This window comes from Cinclus cinclus, chromosome 3, assembly GCF_963662255.1.
Source record: "Cinclus cinclus chromosome 3, bCinCin1.1, whole genome shotgun sequence".
NCBI classification, from domain to species: domain Eukaryota; kingdom Metazoa; phylum Chordata; class Aves; order Passeriformes; family Cinclidae; genus Cinclus; species Cinclus cinclus.
The window spans coordinates 14,918,935-14,935,811 of NC_085048.1; the positions used below are offsets into that span (position 1 = coordinate 14,918,935).

The window sequence follows — 16,877 nt, forward strand, 5'->3', positions numbered from 1 at the left end:
CATTAGGACCATTTCACTCTTTTTGAACAAAAACCAAAGTAATAAAAAAGCACTGTTTAATTGCTGTGTCTTTCAGGGCATCAACTAAGAGATACCACAGCATCTTCCCTTTGGTGAAAAGGCAGCAAAAAGCTCTGACATAATATTCTCAAGCTCAAAATGCCTGCTACACTCTCCGTGTATTCCTTTTTAGTGGAAAGGGTCTTTTCACACAGTATCTGGCTTACAGTGCCTTTTTTTTTTTTTTTTGGGGAAGGAAGGAGTAAGAGGACAATAGAACCCTTAATGTGCAGTGACATCATTTTTGGCTACAGTCCCATTACCCAGCCTAAAGCAAGCCAGACCAAAGACCTCCATGGGGCCCTTCTCTGGGAGCTGCTGGAAGAAATGCTGCTTTTCAGAAGGGACCCACTGGGAAGCAGAGAAGGGGTGCCCCAGCACAACAGCAGGATCCTTGCCCTGTTAGAACTACACAAACAGGCAGGGACGCTCTTGCAGTCACTGTGCAGACAACAGCTCGCCCTGTTCAGACAAGAGGCCCCAACCCTCCTTCTCCACAGGCCAAGGGCTCAGACAGGATTTGAACAAAGCAGGATCCAGCAAAGCCAGTTAACCCTGGGGAAACCAATCTGTCCAGATTGTTCAACTGCCACTGACCTGAGAACAGGTCATGTCCCCAGGCCAGAGTTAAGGGACAAAATTTGTTTCACAGCCTAACGGGCAACATAGTAGAGATAACAGGACAGCTGCCAACATTAGGAAGAACAATATGAAATGTGTATTCAACCACATACATAGTGGCAATTTTCATTGAAAGACCTTTATTGGGTACCAGCCAAGAAAAGGAGAGCCTAGCATGTTGCACAGACCTGGGAAGAGCTGGATCCCAGCCTCAAAAAACTCATGAACCTACAACCACTTCTTCTGACTGACACGGGAGACAAAGACACAAAAAGGGCTGCAAGGACTCTTATTCCCTACTAATATCCCCACATTTCAAAGCCAAGCCTGCTCAGTCAACAAGAAGGGGCAGACACCCCTAGAGAAAGCTGCATCCCAGCTCTAGACACCCTGTCCCTAATGCAGTCATAGATGCAAAAGATGACGAGCTTGTGTTCAGACATCTAAAAGCTTCTTTGCAGGGGAAGAACCCCACCTCGAATGTCTGCCCACGGCAGACATCCATCATGGGGTGGGAAACTGTTTGAAGTCTCCACAAGCCTCAGGGTAACTCCAGCATTACCTGTTGCATGCAAGTGAGTATCAGCTACACATCTCACCAGACTCATCAGATCATGCTTCCACTGAAGCAGGATGGCTCTTGATTGAGTAGCTACACTGGCTTTCCTAAATATCCCATTCAACAATTCACCAGTTCATCAAATAATTTTCTAGTCCACCCTCTTCCATTTTTGTCTTACCAAGCATGATCGTCTCCTCATTCAACTATTCCCTTCCCCTGTCTGATAGGATCAGACTTCACCTCTAATACAGATATCTGAAAACCCACCTGAATCACTGCTTCCCCACTCTGCAACATGTCTCCTGACAATCTTTTTAATCCTGACCGCACTCTCCTTCAAATCTTAACAGCACAACTTCATAGCAGGTTGCCTCTCTTAAAGTCCGGCCTTCATCCTCAGCCTTTGCTCCCTTCACTGTCTCAGAGCAAGGAGGCTTTGGTTCCTGGGCCCTTTTCCAGCTTGAACACACTCTTGCAAAGATCAGAGAATACTTAAACCAGCCTCTGCTATGAAGCAGCTGCTTCCATCAGCTCCTGTGATGTCCCAAAACAACAGAAGAGGGCAGAGGGGAGCTGCTAGAGAGGAGCACGTTTGCTCTGAAATCCGTGGCCAAGGTCTGGTCCCAGAGTGGGAAGTGTCTGTCATGCATGAAATACTCCTGGTTTCTGCACCCAAGGGCTCATGAACAGCACACCAATGCAGACAGCTGTGGGACAACTCCAGCTGTGCAGAGCCAGGCTTGTCTGATGTGACAGAGTGACCAGAGCCCTGGCCTTGCTCTTGGCTCCCCCAGCACAATGCAATGGCAAATGTGAAACACTTGTTACTGAGGCAAATCTCAAACGTCCTTTTTCCATCCCACAACTGCAAAATACACACAATTTTCCTGGCTACAGAAGGAGCACATTACTTGTGCTGTATGAAAAGAGCATTTCTTCAGCAGGAAGGTGCAGTTTACTAAACCCCCTTAGTGCCCCAAGGACACTGGCAAAGCACTGCCAGGCAGGTGACACCTTCCTAAACAGACACAATGGCAGAGGTGCAATATTCCAGTACATCTCCACAAGAAGGCAAGTGCCTGGTCCCAGAGCTGGTAAGGGCAACTCCTTATGATAATATGCTATTTCTGCCTTAAATCTGACACACACCCTGCATGTCCAAATGACTAACTATATCAGAAAGCCCAGACACAGAGCCTCATTGCCTCCCATTTGACATGGCTGCACAGGATCAAATAATTTCCACAGCAAACTGGAAGCAAAAGCAAGAGGGAAACGGGAGAAGCAGCAAGCCCAGAAGAATCACCTGGCTCTGGTCCAAGTAACTCCAGGGCTCAGGAAGCAAATTTCTAATGATCAAGGCTTGCTGGCTGGTTAAACATATTGTCTATGCAGCACTTCTGCTCTTATTAAATCTAAAACACTATTTAATACTGTAAATGTATTTCTGCAACATCAGAAACTCTGCTCTATTCTCTGCTTTCTTCATATACTTTAAGACTGCCGTTGGGGGGCAGGAAGGGAAAGGAAAAAGAGAGAGCAAGAGCATATAAGGTAAATGAACCATGCAATAAAAATTGTTGAAATTGGCTCAGACATCTCCTGATAAGATCACAGAGGTTGAGAAAGAACTGCAGTTCTTCTGGTGAGAAATTCAGTCATTGACAAAACACATCCACTCAGGGAAAAAAAAAATGAAGTTAGACACTTCAGCACATGCAGCAGTTGCTAAAAATGCCAATTCTTTAAATATTGAAGTTGAGAGTATTTTTGTCTTAATATGATTCTGATCCCAAGAGTCAAGACTTGCACATTTGGTTTCAACAGTCCCCTCCGAAAGCTCATATAAACCAGGACTCACAGTATATGGATCTCACACACTAAGAATGTGAATCTGGAAGCCAATTTGACTTGGTAGCTAAAACACCAGTCTGTCTTACAGCTCCCCACACCACTTCATCCCATGAAGTTCAGCCCTGTGGTAAAATATCACCGTGAGGGTCTTTAGATCTTTTCAAGATGCTACTGGCAATTTCATTATAAGCTGAAACTATTAATTCAGGGGTCTTTAGAGTAACTTGGCAATAGCCACCTGGTAGGAAGGGATGGCTTTCCTTGGGGCAGCCACAAAGTTCTCAGCACCAGCTGTGAGCCCTGCTCCTGGGTTAGTGGCCCATCCCTACTGCTGCACAGTGGCTAAGCCAGCTGCAGAAAGTGCTTCCAGCTCCTTGAGGACTTGCATTGTTCTGTCTGCATGATCCACCCTATGTGCAAACCCTAAGCCTTTGCATACCTTGTAGACACCAACTACCTGGGTTTGTTAAATGTTTGACTGGCTATGGCAGCAGGATAGCATTTACTGACTCCTTTTGACAGCTCTTGTTTGTTGAAAAAGTGAAAAGCTCCATGTTTTAGAAATCATGTCAGCCTTTTAGCATCCTCCAGCAGATAAAGCCCTCCCTGCCAGCCCTCTCAACCTGACTGAAGCCAAATCTGGTGAAAAGGGAATCGGGGCACCCAACACCAGCCTCACAAGTAATGTCCCACATGCTGCAAAAAGAAGCACTTTCAGCAGCAGGACATACACAGCTCCTCACAGCTGCCTGCTAAGCATCCCAGACTTCTCCCACAGAGCTGAAACCTAATAGCAGTCCCCATACAACATCTTCTCAACAGCCCTTGTGCAGGACAGGGCACAGTTTGTAGTGACAGCAAGCTCTGTGCAGGGATACCAGCCCTTACTCCTCCTGCAGAGCAGGTGCACACACAGCTCCAGAGAAGGACCTGTGTTCTTTGCTGGGAGTTCCCATGTCCCCCCAAGCCAAGCTCTCCCTAGACATGGCACTCTGCAGTCATCAGTGTTTTTCCCCATGATGCTGGTGAGTGACTACTGGTACAGTTTGGTACCAGTTTACTGTTTGGTACCAGTTACCACTACTGCCAAGGAAACAGCCAGTCTCCAAAAATGGACAGAAATGATTCCTGGCTTTTAAAGACAACCCAGGCAGTAATGAAATTCTCAAAAGAAAACTCCTTCAACTCCAGCAACTAACCAGTGACAAATGCCTTTAGAACTAAGCCGATTCCACGCTTTGACCTGCTTTTCTTGAACCTAAAAGATGCACAAGCCTTTTCCAGAAGCCAGAGTGGCTCAAACAGCTGCAGTTAGCAGCTAACTAGGGAAGCTTCCTGTACTGACACACCTACAAAAGTGCCCACAGTTCTAAGGAAAGATCAAACCAGAGTTCACCAGGAGGTTGTTCTAGTTTGAAATAGGTCACTGGGTGTTGGGATCTGTGGTTTAAGCAACACATGCTTGGGGAGCTCAGAGGCCGCAGCTACTCCCTCCCTCTTTGGTGGAAGGCAAGCCCATGGCTAGAGCCCGAGCTCCCCAGCAGCTGCCCCCTGCCTCCCCTCCCACAGGGATCCTCGGTGCCAAGCCCAGTTATGCTCCATCACACCTCCTGTGCCACTTCATCTGCTCGAGAAATGCTCGGTGCTTCCTTCTGTCAGTACTTGTCTCTCAGGCAGGCACTTCTGCCAAGAACCCTGAAGCAGTTGCAAAGCTCTCCCAGTTGCACATGCAAACCCTCTTAAGAAATAGCCAGAAGGTTTTGCCTAATGTAAGAGCGTAAACAAACTTGTTACATGCTAATCACCAGGTAGGCCACACACCCTTCCCTTCCCCCAGCCCCTGAATCTGCTAAAAGGACAGGAAATATAATCATGGTCACATACCTTTGCTTCCTCGTTGATGTCCCAGGTGAAGGATATGGCATTGTATGCGATCTCCTCAATGTTGCTGATGGTGTTGAAGCTCTCCTTATAGTCAGCTGTTCAAAAGAAGGGTTCATGAGGGAGAGGAAGAGGAGATACCACCTGAGACTTTTAATCACATGAAGCAGCCAGAAACTGTAACTCTTCAGCAGCCCCTTGGGGGCAAAAGAACCTGAACTGTACTTTAGAAATGGATCTTTAAAGAGGCTGGAAATGGTTCTCACACACAAAAAAAACCCCACAACAAGCAGGAAGAAGGAGCAAAATGGGACTTGCAAAAATTCTAAACTAGAAACTCCAGTGAGAAAGGCAGATCCTAAATATGAGGTGTTCTGTGCCATAACCTGCTATGGAAACTCTACCCTGTATGGCAAGGACATAAGCTCTCAATACAACTCCTTCAATAACAAACAAAGATTTGCATGCGCGTCTGCTTTAAGTGCCAAGTGATTAATCCCTGCTTTGATTCACAGAAGGAAGGGACGAGGAGAACAGCCCAGCCTTCAGCCAGAGAAGGCTGGAACCCAGCCAGCCCCAGCCTTGTCTGGAGGCAAGTGGAAATTTGCAGTATTTTCTTTTTTTACATGTACCAAAGACGAGTTGTGAGCAAAGCTGTGGGAAGGAGAATCATTAGTCTTGAGGTATTTCTACAAGGATCTTGTCCTTTGAAGAAACACAGTATTTAGGACAGCCACTGGGACTACAAAATGCAATTTAGCTACAAGCACCAGGATATTCTGAAAAAAAAGCTGTTGCCTGGACAGGAGTGTTGCACTTCCCAATACAAAACCCTAAACCCTACCAATCAAAATCCTCCAAAAACTCAGCCTTTTTAATGAGTCCTAAACACTACAGCATTAGCTCCAAGCAATCACATACTATCTCTGGGCTTTCAGCAAAGCTATGGATAGCAGAGAGAGTGATCCAGAAGTTCCTTAAAATAACAAAGCTTTAGCAAAAAACTGAACCTTGCCAAGGAATTAGGTCTGAAGTTTGACATCAGCAATGAGAGTGTTCCTTACCTATGTCAATGCATCTTTGTTTGGCTGTGTGCTGTCTTGAGTGCCAGTATTTCCAGTGCCTGAGCTGATCTTCCCTTGTTTTGTCTTCGGCAAACACAACCATAATGACACTCTGAAAGGCGAGAGGGAAAGATTAAAAAAAATAAAAGCAAACAAAAACATGAAAGAGAAATAGAGAAAAGGCCAGAGAGCACATTTGGTTTGGAGCTTTAGGCTTTTCCACTTGAGGCACCACAGTACACCTGGCACACCGCTGTCAAACAGCAAGGCAGACAACAGCACTTTCTGGGTCATAAACAAAGATGAGCAGAACTGCTCTCCTAACTAGAATTCAAGGATCCCATTCCAGGTGTTGCATCACCTTTACACAACTGCTGACAGCACCTCTTAACAGTCTGAGCCAGGATGGGTTGGTCTGGCAGTAGGTGGACAGCAAAGGAACGAACACTGACGTAAGAGCACAGGTAAGCTGGCCTTTGAGCTGATGCTCTGGTCTAGATTACTGCACTTTGGGAGAGTTTAAGGTTACCATGGTACACACCCTCCTTCCAAAGAAACCACGGGTGCTGCCACTTACTCGGACTTTACTGATGGGGTGATGGATTCCTTCAGTGCTGCTGACTTCTTTCAGCGTGATTGGGTAAAATTGACCTTTATTCAGGTAAGTCATTGTGCTGTCCCCAGGCTTCTGTCGGAGGGACTTGGAGGCTTCCAGAGTGTATTCAAAATTATTCCTACAGAGTGAAGAGGGTAGTGATTGCTAAGGCATTTTCCTGGAAAGCTGATTAAACGTTCCATATTTAATTTGGAGAAATTCCAAAGACATTAGTTGACTCATTAAGCCATCAGCAGGCAAAGAAGTTGGAAAACAGGATGGGCCCCTTTTTCAACCATTTCCTTCATGAATGAACATTCAAGAGAAGTTCTTGGCAAGCTAAATCCTAAGACATCAGCAGGCAAGATGGGAAGGTGTCTATTCAGGCTGAGAGCAGCCTGCTGCTCCCATGGAACAGAAAAGTATGTATTAGCAGTTTAATTAAATTTACAAGCTAATAAGATACTCAGTGGCCATCGCCCTCTTGGTCAACTACAACTATCAAACAACTAATTTGCTCCTCTCCTCCAGAGTTCTGACGAGTTTTATTTTTCCTATTTTTGCTGTAGATTTCCAGCAGACTGAGAGCAAGACAAGCAGACCAGGAAGGGGGGCACAGCTGGAATCAAACTCCTAGACGACTCCCAGACAGCACTGCCCCTTCCCCACAGGACACAGATTTGGTGCAAGGACCATAAATTAAGCTGGGTGGTATTTCCAATCCTCCAGGTAGTTTTCCTTAAAGTATTTGTTTTCTTTAAAGATACAGTTGCATCTTTAAAGCTACAGTTTTCAACTGAAATTCAAATAGGCAGACATAATTGTAGGTTTGAGATCCACAGGCCACCCCAAAATCCAGCTGTGACTCGGTGCAAATTGGGATGAGTTGTACTGCTTGCTCACAGACAACTAAGAATAGAAGGACATAGGCAAATGGGGACCTTAAACCATTACCCAGAAATGCTGTCAAAAACATAATCTTCTGAATTCATATTGGCCATTCGGAGATTCAGTTCAGTAGGAAAGAAAACCTGAAATAGACAAAACAACAATTAATACCACAGTAACAAGAAAAGTCAACATTAAATAGACACTCCTTACCACACAACTTCTGTCAGGCAAATTTTCACCAAGTAACAACTGATTTTTAGTCTGAACAAACAGGACATTTGAACAGTGTTTTAATCCAAAACTTTAGGGTGTCAACTAAGCACAGCATCTCATAAGCCTTCCAAGTCAGCTCAAGGCAAAATGTTAACACTTTCCAAACTCTCAAAGGACATAGCTACACAGCTCCTTGAGGTTTGGCTTAAAAATCAATATATGGTTATGCTGCTATTTTCGGTTGGTATCATAAAACAAAACCCACAGATGTTCTCACTCAAGGGCCCTACATAATCCTACATAATGTTTTCTACGGACACACACCACACCTAGAAACTGGCAGTGAAGAAGCTTACATAGTCACTTCAGTTTGGTACCTGCAAAGGCACCACGGAGTGCTGAACTCTTGCAAAACCTGGCTCTATGGATCGAGATAACTATTTCCACACTCTGCAAGCCAAAGCCTCTGTCACTAGTAAGATTAGTCATTTGCTTTTGATAAGGATTTCATGTTGTGAAGGTTTTATTTACTAAGTTTTAATTAAGCACCTTTCTGAGAAAGTCTTCTATTTCTAAGCCACTGGACAGATTTCTGGCTCATGTAACAAGAACAGTTAAAGACAGAACTGGATCTCTCCGCCCAGACCAAGACACACACACAGAGAAACTGCATCTCTTGGTACCTCTTGCACACCCTCTTTGAAAGTCTCCGAGAAGGTGGAGTCTGGCGTTCGCCTCTGGGAGTTTTGAGGCTGGGTGTTGGAACTGAACTGGTCGGGATTGAGGTTCCTGTCGAAGACCACGACCCGCTCGGGCGGCTCGGGGTGGTACACGCTTGGGGGGATGCCCACGGCAAAGCCATGGGGCTGCGTCTCTGTTTTGATGGAATGGGTGGGCATCGTGGCGATGGAAACGGTGACCGTTGTGTCAGGGGTTGTGAGGTGGCCTCGTTTGTCCATGCCCATCTGGGGGGTATGTGGAAGGACAATATTGAAAGGCACATTTTTCAGAACCTGGACTCTGTTTTCTCCAGCAGAAATGAGCGACTGTTCTGAAACGTTTGGGATGCTGTTCCTTAAAAGGGCAAAAAGAAATCAGGCATAAATTATACAGCTTATTTTCCCATTAAAAAAGAGCTAGAAAAGCTTTTCAGCCTTTTGGACAAGGACAGCTGACAAAAACTCTCCTGCTTGTGCAGAATGGCTCAATCCTAACCTGAAAAGCCGAGAAACTCATTGAAAAAACTCCTTAACTCCTCTCCTACTGTTAACCATCCCACCTTGGAGATGAATTACCCTGGAGCAAAGGGTGAAGGTTCACAGCCCAGATCCTCACTGTGTGGAAAACAGCAATCCAAAAGTAAGCACTTCCCACCACGCATTGGCACAGGCAGGCTCCATGAAGCTGCTCTGGCTAAGGGACAAGGACTGACAGCAAGGTTGCTGCTCCTCTGCTCCAGGACTGCACACCACCCAGGAAGCACTAACAGGGAAATCACAGCCCTCGTTTAATGCACAACCCCCCAAGAAAACCCATACAAAACTCCTGGGAGTGGTTTGCTCTCCACCCCACCACATTCATTCCTGCCAGGACAACACTGAGATCTGTGGCTGAGCTGGCCTCATAGCTAGTAGCCACACTAAGTCAGCCCATTCTCTCTTTCTCCCTCCCCCACAGAGTGGTCCTGCCCTCTCCTTCACACCAATTCTGACATTCCCCTGCCTCCTTGGTGAGCCAGTTCAGTTTGCCTGGCTGACAGAAAACTAGTCACTTTTTCTTTCCCTGTTTGGTGATGGATCCATGTGAGACCAAATCTGTTTCACAAGGAGCAGTGGGAACACATGGCTGAGAACCAAGTCACTCAACAAGTTACTCAATCAGCTCAGCAAGACCACAAAACCTCACCACAGGTCCTTAAAGCATTCTAGTCTGTCCAAAGGAAGAGGATGGTACAAGTTGAAGCCTGGTTTGAGTGAACCTCACATTTGTCATATTCACCTAATCAGTATCATCTGCTTGGGAGGCACAAGAGAGGGAAGGCAGGTAGGGGAAGAATGACAGAAGTTCCAGAGGATACAAAAGAAGTCCCCAAACAGTACAAAACCTAATCACAAGCACTTTGAAGTCCTTCCCAACTGGCCCATACATGAAACAGCAATGCTGCTGGTATCTGAGAATAAAATTCAGTAGAGAGCAACTGAAATAACCACATGAAAAATGAGAAGTGTCCTCAGTGACTGCAGCCTGGAGGGGTGCCTGCACTGCCAGGCTGTGCCTAATGTTAAGAGAGCAGCTTTTGCTAGGTTGACTATATGCCATCAGGACACTAAAAACAGACAGATGGCACTGAGCAGAAGTTTGAGCCTCAACTCTCCATACCATCATTCAATCCCCATCCTGTTCCTGGAGCAACACAGGAATCTGAGAGAGAGTAAAAGCTAACAATTTCTCTCTTCCAGCACATCACCACAGTACAGCAAGTTACTTTATTTCAGCAGCTTTCATGGTCTAGAAGGAAAGGGAGGAAATAGAGAAGCAATTAAAAAAAATAATACCTTTTGCTATGGTCTTGTTCAGGATGTTCTACCTCAGGCTTAGCTGTTGAAGATCTCCTCTCCCTTGGAACCTGTGAAATTTAAGACATACTATAATTCAATTCTTCGTCCCATACAAAACATGATAGCTCCTTAAAATTTGGTCAAATTAAGGAAGCCTTGCTTTAGATGCCAGACAGTATTTGCATTACAGCTTAAGCCATGTTCACACGGCTTTGGGATGCCAGGCCAATCTCAGGAGATGCCTCATGGATCCCTGTGTAGCCAACTCAGCCACCTCTGTCAGCCCTGAGCTCTTGCCAGCACCAGGTGGTAAGAACACCAATGTAGAAAACCACCCATCCATCCACGGCTAGAGCACCAGTACTGGGCTGAGCAGGACCAAGAGGAAATTTCCCAAGGTTTGCTGGCAGTGCAGGTTCTCTCCTCTGCAGGCTGGCAGAGTTTAGCTTGCTAGATGAGCTCAAAGCTTGTGAAAGGATGCAGCTCCACAGTCACTTCCCCAAGGACACTGGCTCTCTAAGCCATTCCTTCTAGGACCACTTGAGGCTCTCCTTTCTCCTCATTGATCAGGGAATTTGGGGAGCACCACATCCAATAAGCACACTGAGATACTACAGCTCATATTTGTGCACAGCCACACAAAACACACTGACTCAAACTATATTAAACCTTTTATAAACAAAATGTAACCAGCACTCTGGATTTAAGATAGCTCAGTATTGCTCCTTGTATTTTAGGCCACAAACAGGATTTGCCCTGAAAACACAAGATCAGTCAAACAGGTCACCTTGCCTGCACACATGCCATTTTCCTGGCTGCACTGCAAGGCCAAGGCATACAGGGAAAGGTGAACTCTTTGAGCTGTGGTGGCTCAGTTCCTTTCATGGAGCACAATCAGCACCCCAGCAACCCAAACAGATCTTGCAGCCGCTGGCACAAGCCCATGATGCTCAGGTCCCCTCAGCCATGCAGCAAGTCCACACAAGCTCTCCTGCCAGCCCACATGTGAGGTACAGGACTTTTGTCATCCTCGTCACACCTCCTGAATGAGCAAAGCAAACATCTTCTGGTGTATGTATGGAGGAGTGAACTCCCACCACTCTCCTTCACCAAAGCCTGCTCAGATCCTGCCTCTGTTTGCCAGCCTGGGTCCAGGATGGGGAACCATCACCTGAGCACATTCAGCATTCTTCTCTACACAGTCCCACCTGAAATTTATGTCCTCCTTCTTACACATTACCTGGAATCCCCAGAAACACCAGAGAAGAGATTTCCCACAGTAACCAGCAGAATTTGGAGAATCTCTAGCTAGAGATTGCTGGGAGGCCAGCACTAACTAGTCACCAAAAAAGAAGGGTTATCCAAGCTGCACTTGGCCAACACTCCCTAAAGAACTTTCATCAAAAATTTGTTTTGTGTAAGGCCTTATTAACCACAGTTGAGCAAGCCCAGTAGTCATATGGAAGGAAACAAAAATTTTTTTGGTTTTACTACTTTGTTTTTGTTTTATAGGAAGGTGATCTCATCAGCTGCCTTTAATATGCAGAGGGGGCATATTAGAAATGCCTTGACATCATCCCTCTAAAATATTACTCCATAACAGCCCTCAATAAATCTTTCAACCTCCAGCCATTCTGCATTATCCAAGTGTGCAGCATACCTGTTCTTCCATAATTTTTTTCTGTATACCCACTGATATCCAAACATAAGAGGAAACCCTGAATCAGGCATTAATGTACAGCAAATCGCTTCTGCTTTGCCAAGCATGATCAACATCAACATTCTTTTTTTGTAATCTACAGGTTTAGAAATCAAAATTGATCTTCTGGATTAAAATTGTTCATGTGATAGCACATTGTGGTTGGGGTTTTTTTGTTTTTTTTTTTCTTCAAAAGTATAGCAAGCACAAAGCAGAAAGGCAGTTTTCTCTCAAAACTAGCTGAATAACATGCACATCAGTGAGTCTGTGGCATTTTGTTGTGTGTGTGTGTGGAGTGTTAATCTCCATATTAAGCATTACAAGAATATTTCGACATGTAAGACATGTTCAACTCCTAAAAGAGCAGGCAAGGGTTTTGTCTGCACCAGGCAATCTCAGTGCTTGAAGAACATAACAGAGGCTGGCAACTGCACTCACTACTGTTAAAAGACACAAGCCAAAGTGCCAGGCAGGAGAGCCAAGTCAGCCTCCTGGCCTTCCTGCATGTTCAGCAAAGAAAAAACAGGCATCTCCACCTGGTGAGCCAGGCCACCATAACACAGGCGTCTCAACACAAGCAGGACCCCTCCCTGCCTGGAAATGCCTGCTGGTCTCCACTGACCTGGCTAGAGATAACTACCCTATCTTATACTTTTGGTATTCGGGAAACAAAGCTCAGCAAAATGCACCCCATGCAGTCCAGAATGTCCCCCAACTGCTCAGTTCAGCTGTGAGCACTAGGAAGGCACATGTTTCTGAGAAGACCACAAACTCTGGGGAAGACAATCACTGCGGTCAAAGGATTAACAGATTACAGCAGTTGAAGTTCACTGAGGGTTAGAGGGATTCAGACAGCGACTCTTTCAGGTGGACACTTCTGCCCCACATACCACCAAAAACCTGTAATTCTATCTTAGTATCAGCTGAACCTAAAGTAACACAACAAAGTCCCAACAAGCAAAAGTCCATCAGAATAGGGATCATGTGAATAAAAGGAATGTCTTTCTCCATGTATATTTATATTCAGACAGGGATATGGTCCCAAAGTGTCATTCTTTATGACCATTTCTATAACACATTGACTCTTGAAGAACCTGGGGTCAACAGAAAAAGCATTACTCAAGTTGAAAAGTAGCAAAGTGCCACTTAACTTTTACATCAAGAGCTAGGGGATCTTATTTTACAGAGCTAAAAATAAAACAAGTTTTCAGAACGAGAGACATATGGTTCTTTCAATGTAAAACCCACATTGTTTAAAGTCCTTGTGATCTGTTCACAGCTTCTGTAAAATCCTCTAGGAAATGACACCTTTTCCATAGGTGGAACACTACCCACACCAATCTACCTTGTAGTAATCATACAGCAGTCCAAGGGCAGCTGCACTGTCTTCGTCCCCATTGATGCTCATCATAGCTTTGGTAGCTGCTGTGAGGGGATTTTCAAGAAAAGTCTTCCAGGCCTCATCTTCATTGGTGTAAGGACGTCTTTGAGAGTAGAGAGAGTCATTCTGAAGAACCAACACGGGTCTTTTACTTGAATCATAAAAAAGAAGAAATAAAAAAGCCACCTGTTAGAACACAAGAGAAGCATTCCTAAAGCTCTTCAAAGTTAGCTGCCCCAGTTTCATGGGGTTCATATTCTGATTCAGTGTACTGCAAGGATTAGTCAACACAAAAAGCCCAGAAACTTAACTCTGATCTCACTCATGCTCAGAGTAAATCAGGATTAATTTGACCAAACTCAGATGGATTACACCAGCCTCTATAAAAAGAAAAAGCCATGTAAGAGCACAACTGACCTGCTCATGCTCTGAATCCAACCCAGAAAGAGTTACACCCTTTCTAGCCAACCACGTACAAAGCCTCCAGCACATCCTATGTAATACTGCCAAGCTACAACCTGATCCAGTTCCTATGTGGAGCTAGAAAATCTGCATTAATGAAGCATCTCTTTTCTCCAGTGCTTTCAAGTGCCTTCGCTCTCAGAATATATTTAAAAACACCACCTAGAAGCTACTGACAAGTTACAGATGACATATGGAAGTTTGTAAAGGGGAGTTCAAATCAATGTGGCAGTGTTTGTGTCTGACAATGTAAAAAAAACAAAACTTATTGGTACAACATATGCTTCACCTGTTTGTTAAGTCAGCTTAAGCTAAAGTTTAAACCTGATTTAAACCAGTTCAGTTTTCTTTCCAGTGCAAGTTTAACATTCGTTTACTGCAGATGGGCTAGGGGAGAAGGAAAGGCTTTTTTATTTTCCTTAATAATACCAAATTTTACATTTTTAGGGAATTTGCCATAGGTTAAATAGAAAATACTCAAAAACAACTAATAGCACAAAAAGCCCCCCATCACCTTCACATTCTCTCCCTAGTAAGGAATCCTTCTGTTTCATCTATGTACCCAGATACACTCAGAGACTGAAATATACTACAAATACAAAAAGTTGTGAAATAGAAAGTTGTGAAATACTCTAATCACTATAATCAGCTTAGCAGTATTCTACATTTATCACCACCTTCTACCAAAAAGACTGCAAAGAAAATTACGCATTTGACTCTTTATCAGTTACACAAGTCACCCTGCCGAGCTGCCATCAGACAGCCTGGCTGAGCTGAAGGCACTGAAAGCAAGTGGGAGTTTCCAGGACTTGTAAGAGCACTTCATGGCTATAAATCAGTATTATGTAGTTGGAAGAAGAGCAAACAAAAATGACAAAAGAGACAAGTTCTTGCACCAAGCCCTTTCTTTAGGTCTTCCTTCATATGTATTTGTGTACACACTGACACAGACACACAAACGCAGATACATCTGGCATTGAGGACAGCTACTTTCTATCAAAGTGAGGCAACCCACAGAAAAAGCAGAATTTTCTTTAGGGACATAATACAAGCTCCTATTCTTATACAACATGGTAAAAGAAACATCCAAAATATCTATAGAAAATGGGAAAATCCTCCAGTTAAACTCACTCACAGAGAACAAGGCAACTGAAATAACCTGGGTGCAGCTCCCTTGATCCATCCCTGCCAAGCTGAAGGGCTAAATCAGCCCTGCTGAACTCACAAGACCACTAAGCTGACTCCTTCCTGCAGCACAATACTCACACGGGAAAGGAAAATCATCCGAGAACCAAAAATACAGAGAACAAAAGCATCAGCCAGCTGGAAGCGTAGTGAATGCAAGACCTATGCATTTTTGTGTGATTTCTTTGTCACTGAAACACCCAAATTCAAGGCACATTGCCCTACAGGTAACTCAGCCATCTAAAAAAGCACAGAAAAAATTATCTGCAGAATTATCAAGAAAAGCGTAGTGTTTGGTAGGAACTCACTCCTTTAGAACCACAGCTTCTTTCAGGAAAATGAGAACATATTAATATGAGAAGGCAAACACATCTTTTTTTTTTCTTAAGCTTTAGAAGATAACTGGTATGCTGATCTACTCAGAGTAGCAGAAGTCCAGCAGAGGCAGAAAATTAAGTTTCATACAGCAGCTCTAATAATTTCCCAATTTTACTTTCCACCTGACCACGGTGGAAGCAGAGGAATAGTACAAAAAGCAGAGACCCCCTTTGCCTGCTTGGCTTCCCCAGCCTGTGATGTTCTGTGTTCAGAAACTATTCCTCCTTCCTTCACTGATCCAGGACCAGCTGCCCTGTCCCTCAATTATCCCGGTGACGTTCAGAGCTGCCCAGCCACGCTGTGCCTGCTCCTGCACAGAGCACACCTGGAATGCTGAGGCTGCACTGAGGATTTCTGTCACTGGCATCTACCTGCCAGAAAAGCAAAGTGCATGGACCCAAGTTGCTACGGCCTCATCTACCAAGTGTAATTGGAAATAAAAACACCTATGAAAAATCCCAGTCAGAGGCATAAGTTAGTGAGCTGCTGCACTGGTGTCCTCTTCCAAGAAAGTAGCATGTTGAAACAAAAAGCTGGGTTTAAAATCCTACACATTCTCTAAGAAAGGAGTGCATTTGAGTCACCGAACGTTCAAACCATAGAAATTTTATAATCGGTTCTTGAACTCAAATTACTTCAGAGTTACCCCATTTTCTGGCACTTAGGCATCCACAGCCACCGTCAGCAGACAGACACGATGACAAGTGCAGCAACAGACCTGAGTCCTTTTAACACAGCCCGGGATCCGCTTGAAGGCGACGCCTCGTATTCAACACCACGAAGTTACAAAACACACACACCTCGAGCTCAGCTTAACTCTTTCAGGACCCAGTTTCGGCTACTCCGGGGTCGTCGCAGCCTAGCTCGCCGGCAGCCGCCCTTACCTGCCGAAGTCCACCTTGCCGGAGGGATGCGCCTCGTAGAAGTCCATGGGGGCCGCTGCGGCCGCCGGGCAGCGGCGCGGGGGGCTCAGCCCGGCTCCCTCGGCCCGGCAGCTGCTCCCGACGGCGCGGCCGCCGCCGCCGCCCGCATTTAAGGCGCGGCCCGGCGGGGCGGGGGGCGGCCCCACGCCTCGCTGCGGGTGTCGGGTTTCAAAGCCGGCCCAGCCCCGCCGCTCGCCCCGCGGGGCGGGGAGGTCGCCGGGGTCGCCCCGCTGCGCCGCCGGGCCTCCCCGCGGGGCTCAGCCCCCGCTTCCCCCGCCATTCCGCACCGCCCCGCCGCAGCCTCCGGGTACCCCTCCGACAGAGAGGAGCGAGGGGGGCGGACCCCGCGAGAGCGGCTTCTGCGGCCCGGCCCCCGGGCGGCGAGCCCCTCTCACCGCAGCCCCCCGGCGGGGCGGCAGCACCGGTCGGACCGGACGCGGTACTTCTACCCCCGCCCGGCTCACTCACTTGTCGTAGTCCTGTGTCATGTCTGGCGGAGGCAGCGGGCGGCAGGACTGGCCGGGCGGGTCGGGAGGAGCAGCGCCGCGCA

At 46.0% G+C, this 16,877-nt stretch overlaps 1 protein-coding gene across 1 annotated transcript in view; it reads right to left on the bottom strand.

The window, feature by feature from the left end:
- Nucleotides 1-16,815, bottom strand: part of GRHL1 (grainyhead like transcription factor 1) — a 36,528-nt gene extending 19,713 nt beyond the window's left edge. Inside the window, exons 1-8 of the mRNA XM_062488487.1 lie at nt 16,796-16,815; nt 13,344-13,530; nt 10,297-10,367; nt 8,425-8,815; nt 7,592-7,668; nt 6,620-6,776; nt 6,043-6,154; nt 4,982-5,076 (exon numbers count right to left, since the gene is read on the bottom strand). Of these exons, the coding sequence (XP_062344471.1) occupies nt 4,982-5,076; nt 6,043-6,154; nt 6,620-6,776; nt 7,592-7,668; nt 8,425-8,815; nt 10,297-10,367; nt 13,344-13,530; nt 16,796-16,815 (1,110 nt within the window). The remainder of the gene's footprint in view (nt 1-4,981; nt 5,077-6,042; nt 6,155-6,619; nt 6,777-7,591; nt 7,669-8,424; nt 8,816-10,296; nt 10,368-13,343; nt 13,531-16,795) is intronic.
- Nucleotides 16,816-16,877: the final 62 nt, after the last annotated feature.